The 5,829-nt window shown below is 39.5% G+C and overlaps 1 protein-coding gene across 1 annotated transcript in view; it reads left to right on the top strand.

The window, feature by feature from the left end:
- Window positions 1-2,488: 2,488 nt before the first annotated feature.
- Window positions 2,489-5,829, top strand: part of CUNH9orf57 (chromosome unknown C9orf57 homolog) — a gene marked incomplete at its 5' end in the record, with an annotated part of 3,733 nt that continues 392 nt past the window's right edge. The window contains one exon of the mRNA XM_032427485.1: window positions 2,489-2,669. Coding sequence (XP_032283376.1) covers window positions 2,489-2,669 — 181 coding nt within the window. The remainder of the gene's footprint in view (window positions 2,670-5,829) is intronic.

The raw sequence follows: 5,829 nt of genomic DNA, 5'->3' as shown, positions 1-5,829 counted from the left end.
TGGAGTCTGCTTCATATTCTCTCTCTCTCCGTCTCCTTCTGCCCCTCACACTCATGCTGTCTCTCTCTCTCTCTAAAATAAATAAATAAAATCTTTTAAAAAATAAAATCAAATAAAAACTAAAAGCTCACCATCATCATGATTTTATAATATATATTTAAATAACTAGATATGATCTACAATATACCTTTAAATAATTATATATAAAAAAATCTTTTGTTTCCTGTTAATAAATAAAGTCATAGAATAGTATCGTTCAGAATTAATCATGTAAAGAAACTATTCATTTTACTTAACACCCGAAGCTTTAAATTTAGTTGTCAAATTGGAATATATCATGTTATATTAATGTTAATAAAACCAACAATCAGTTTTCAGATAAAAAGACACTGGAAGAAAGGAAATGGGATCTGAGAAATATTTATAAATACTTAGGCAAATGAACAGATATAGACAACAAAAAAGCCTAAAAATTAAGGTATCATCTTCAGCCATAAAGAATGCCAGAGCCAAGGTTTTAGGAAGAAGGTTGTGGATACTAGGTGTGGGATCAGGAGGAGGAAGGGCCCTCTGAGACGGAGGGAAAGAAGCTAGAGCAGATCTCCCCCAGGAAAACAGTCCATGGGCCTCAGGCAAGGCAGAGAAAGAGCTAGCCTCCTCTGAGCTCTCCACCTTGGAGGGACCACTGGTGCCAAAGGTCCAAGCCATGCAGTGGGTCTCTAAGGGCAAGTGGTGAGATTGAGAAGCCATAAGTGCAGGAGGAAAACTATCTTGGGCACGTCTTAAAGAACTAAGCAGCCCCAGTATTCTGGGCAGGCAATGGACCCAGAATCTAGTAAGAATCAAAATACCCAGAAAGAAAAGGGCAAGATCAGGAGGTTTGGGATACAAAAAAGGTAGGCAGCTCTAGGACACGGTGTGCTTGCTTAGAACAAGGGCCTTAGATTGCAATAGACCTTTTTAAACTCCTGTCTCTGCGACTAGCACAAGCTACTTAAAATCTTGAGGCTTAGTTTTCTTTTATGTGAAATGTGAGCAATGATAATACCTGCCTGGAGGTTTCCTGTGAGAAATGATTGAGCTAATGCATGTCAATTGCCGAGCAGAGTCCTTGGCATAAGCTTAGTTCTTAAAAACAATTATTTGTTGATGGATTGTTGATTATGGATTGAAAGTCTGGCATGCTCAGAGAGAGAACCAAAGGGAAATTTCCAAAGTATCTTGAGAGGAGGTTGGACTTGTAGAGAACAGTCAACAGAGGTTAATTAGCCTCATCAGCTAGACTATTTTCTCTTAAAAGTGATATTTTCTAACCCTGAATATGGCAGATGGAGATGGAAAATACAATGTGCAAAATGTCTAGTAAACTCTTCTTTTGGGTTGTCAGTGAATAGGAGCGACACAGCAATGGTCTTCCTATGTTAAAAGATGGGAACTATGAACAATGAGACAGATTTGGTCTAAGTTTCAGAAGAATCTTTGAACAATCTGAGGTGTTTTTAATGGGGACGAGTCACTAGCCAAGGCTCCCTGCAGAAGTTGGTATAAAGGAGATTTCTGAATTCAGGGGAACTAGTGGTTCTCAAACACTGGTCCAGATCACATGCCCTCAGCTGTTTCTGCATATCTGAAATACACATTTCCGAGCCCCACCTCCAACAGATTCTAACTCAGGTCTGTAGAGCCTCTGGGAATCTGTGTTTATTTTATTTTAACTGTTTATATAAATGGGATGCACGGTCAAATTTGGAAACCAATCTTCTAGATAATGGCTTCCAATCTTACCTATGTTGACTAAGTTCAAGAATCTCGGGCTATTTCTATGTAACCAAAATGAATAACATTTTAAGCATTAAATTTAAGTGCTGAAGATAACCAATATGTAAACATTAATCAGGCAATAAATAGTCACAGAGAACTACTATATATATTTTTTTTTTTTTTTTTTTAAGATTTTATTTATTTATTTGACAGAGAGAGACATAGCGAGAGATGGAACACAAGCAGGGGGAGTGGGAGAGGGAGAAGCAGGCTTCCCGCGGAGCAGGGAGCCCGATGTGGGGCTCGATCCCAGGACCCTGGGATCATGACCTGAGCCGAAGGCAGACGCTTAATGACTGAGCCACCCAGGCACCCCGAGAACCTACTATATATAATGTACTGTCTTAAACATTGAAGTGATGGCCTAATAGTGAATGGATGAAATTAAATTTTCTGCCTAAATAACTGGTTTGATTTAATGAGGCACTGAGGAACTCAGTAAGTTTTTACCAGCTAAATTGTTTAGACCACCTGGCTTCATATCTAATTAGTATCTGTTCTGGGGGCTTCCAGTTCATGAATGTAGCATATGCTTTGACATTGCCCCCATTTTCAAAATAAAAATAATTTTAATTTATATGAGTTTTTAGAATTAATTTTTTAAATATTGCTTACCTTTTTAAGTTGAAAATCACTATTATCACTATTTTTTCTCTCTCTCTCTCTTTCTTGCTTGCTGGTCTCACTTCTATTTTCCCTTTTTTTTTTTCTCCTATACTTTGGAGATGTTAGAGGTATGATTTGTAGATTATGCAACCTCTCAATGCCCTTCCATGGATGTCTTTTGGATTTGGGAACCTGCAGAACAAAACCTGGTCAGTATTGCATGAAACAGACTCACCTAAGAGGTAAGTCTTGACACTTACAAAAAAAATTATTGAAAATCAGTATAGGAAAAATCCTTACATAAAAGCAAACATTCACTGAACATTTACTACATGCCAAATGTCATACTAAGGGCTTTACCTGGGTTACATTATGCCAACAAAATAATGATATGAGCTGGATCTTGTCACTATCACCATTTTATTTCTTTTTAAGATTTTATTTATTTATTTATTTATTTATTTATTTATTTGAGAGAAAGAGAGAGCATGAGTGGGGAGGAGCAGAGGGAGAGGGACAAGCAGACTCCACGCTACCGAGCACAGAGCCCAACGTGGGGCACGATCTCACAACCCTGAGATCATGACCTGAGCCAAAACCAGGAGTCAGATGCCCAACTGACTGAGCCACCCAGGCGCCCCAAGGATCTTGTCACTATCCCCATTTTAAAGATGAGAAACCTGAGGCATAGGGAGATTAAGAAATGTGCATGATGTTACACAGCGGGTAAGTGTTGGAGCCAATATTCAAATGCACGAACTTTGGTTCCAGAGTGTAGGCTCCTAGTGAATGTATATACTGGCTCATGGACACCACGCCCAGGAAGCCAGCCTCGTCTGCATGGGTTAAAGAGTAAATGCAAATATCCGAATGATGAAAACCTTAAAAGAAAATGCTGAAGAAGATACCTGAAGTTTGAAAGAGAGGAGGCCTCTTGAACATCCAGAAGACAGAGGTTGTAAAGGATATGACACATAAATTTGAATACTTCAATATTTTAAAATTTATAAAATGAATGACAACCCCAAAATTTAAAAGATAAAGAATAAACTGGATGAAAATAGTTGAAATATAAATAACAGAAGAAAATATATAATACCTATCCAGAGTAAAGACCTTCCAAAACAATTTTTAAAAAGACCCAACAATCGGGGGGGCGGGTACAAAAAGGTTTGTTAAAGGAAATGTAGGGACAGTTTTCAGAAGAAGAAATACAAACATGACCTAAAAATATAAAAATATAAAAAGCTGCTCAACCCATCAGTAAATATCAAAGAAATGCAAAATTACAGAAATAATATATTTTTTTGACCCATCAGATGATAAAAATTATAAAAGCTTTATGATGTCATGGGTTAGTGACAGTATGGGGAAATGAGAACTCTCATACATTTCCAGTGACAATTTAGATTAGTTTAGCATTTCTTTTAAAGATTTATTTATTTATTTGTGAGAGAGCACACACATACCAGCAAGGAAAGGGACAGAAAGAGAGGGAGAAAGAGAATCCTCAAGCAGACTCTCTGCTGAGCACAGAGCCTAAAGCGGGGCTCCATCTTATGACCCTGAGATCATGACCTGAGTTGAAACCAAGAGTCAGACGCTCAACTGCTTAAACCACCCGCGTGCCCCTAGTTCAGCATTTTTTTGGACAATTTGGGAATTTCCATTAAACTTTTAAATGAACGCAGCCTTCTACAAAGCAATTCGATTTCTCAGTGTCTACTGCAGAGAAATACTTTACACGTGACACAAAAAAGCATGTTCTCAAAGTTATCCCTGGAGTATTATATTTAATAATAAAGTAATAGAAATGACCTAAATGATTGTCTACAGGAGAGTGTTACTTAAACTATGATGTATATTCAGGCCATGGAATGCTATGCAACTAGATCCCTTTGTTAACATGGGGAAAAAATCTCTAAAATATTGTTGAGGAGAAGAAAAGTCAGTTGCCAAACAGTACCAATGGGCATACCAATTATGAATAAAAACCTCCATGAAGCAAAACTCTAAATTCCTCTATGGAATTGGAAGGAGAGAACAAAAGTTAGAGCAGATCAAAGTTAGTTGGGAGAGAAGAAGAGAACTTGAGGGTCCTATGGGTTGGGTTTTGATATTAAGAGGGTTATTTGAGCTTTTTCAGCCTGTCTAGCCTGAGTCCTCTCTCTACACCCCACGTTCCCTCGGGCTCACACCTCTGCCAGTCAGAGCCCCTTCCTTGTGGAAAGGGAAAGGGGTCAAGGCCCCCTGGAGCCATGAGATGCTGGCTCAGAGTGATTGCTCTTCTCTTCCTAAACACGGACAGATTGTTATCAAGGGACTAAGTCCCAAGGGACTCTGCGCAGGAGGAAGAGTCTGGGAGCTGATGTGTCAGAATACTGACCATAGTTCTTGGTGCATCAAGGACCTGGTTTGACTGCAGGGCTGTGGGCAGAGCTATTTCCTAACTTGGAAATTTTGTGGTGAAACAAATAGAAATGGAACTTAACACTTTTGATGGCTTTATGAATAGGGTTTCTCATCTTTGATGCTACTGACACTTTAGCAGCTAATGTTTTGTTATGCAGGGCTGCTTTATGTATTGTGGGGTGTTTAGCACATCGCTGGCCTCTACTCACTGCATACCTGTAGTATCTTCCAAGTTGTAACAACAAAAATGTTTCTGGCTGTTATCTAACATCCTGGGGGTGGGACGCAAAACTGCCCCCCAGTTGAGGGACTACTGTGCTCCCAAGTTTCCAACCATCATATGTTTTGCTGCCTTTGGGGAACTGTTCCTCTGTGTTCTCCCTCCAGACCAGTGAAGCTGGGGATGCTAGGATTAGAGGACAGTACTGTCACTTATTTTGCACGTGTGTGTATTTTTCATATTTTCTGCAGTGAGCATGCATTCCTTCTGTAATCAGGGGGGAAATTAACTGAGGTCAAGGACCCTCGTCCATTTCTGAGAAGCACTTACACATCTAAATGATCCCTTCTGTAGCTTCAGTCCTCTGAGTAACTCATGACCTGGGTTAAGCTGGGGAATGAGAATGAGAACTTCCCAACAGCTAACGCTTCAGAGAGTCTCACTCAGTCAGTAGCAACTGCCTGGCTTTTATCATCTAAGTTTGAAAGCTATTTTGTTTTGAAATTTCCAAGCTTTTACTGCAGCATACCCATCTAGAATACACTTAGGTGGGAGTTCTTAAGGGCAAAATGTATCCTGATAAACCTAGGATTTTTTGCTTTGCCTTTTTTTTTAACCTGTTAGTTACTTGAAGGATCTGAAGCCAGGTAGGCTGGACCTTGCACCCTACTTCTTCTTCTTCTTTCTTCTTTCTCCTTCTCCTTCTCTTCTCCTCCTCCTCCTCCTCCTCCTCCTCCTCCTCCTCCTCCTCCTCCTTCTCTTCCTCCTCC

The sequence above is a fragment of the Phoca vitulina genome, unplaced genomic scaffold, assembly GCF_004348235.1.
Source record: "Phoca vitulina isolate PV1807 unplaced genomic scaffold, GSC_HSeal_1.0 scaffold37, whole genome shotgun sequence".
Lineage (NCBI taxonomy): Eukaryota > Metazoa > Chordata > Mammalia > Carnivora > Phocidae > Phoca > Phoca vitulina.
Note: the sequence above shows the minus strand (reverse complement) of the source record. Positions and strands in the feature narration are given on the sequence as shown.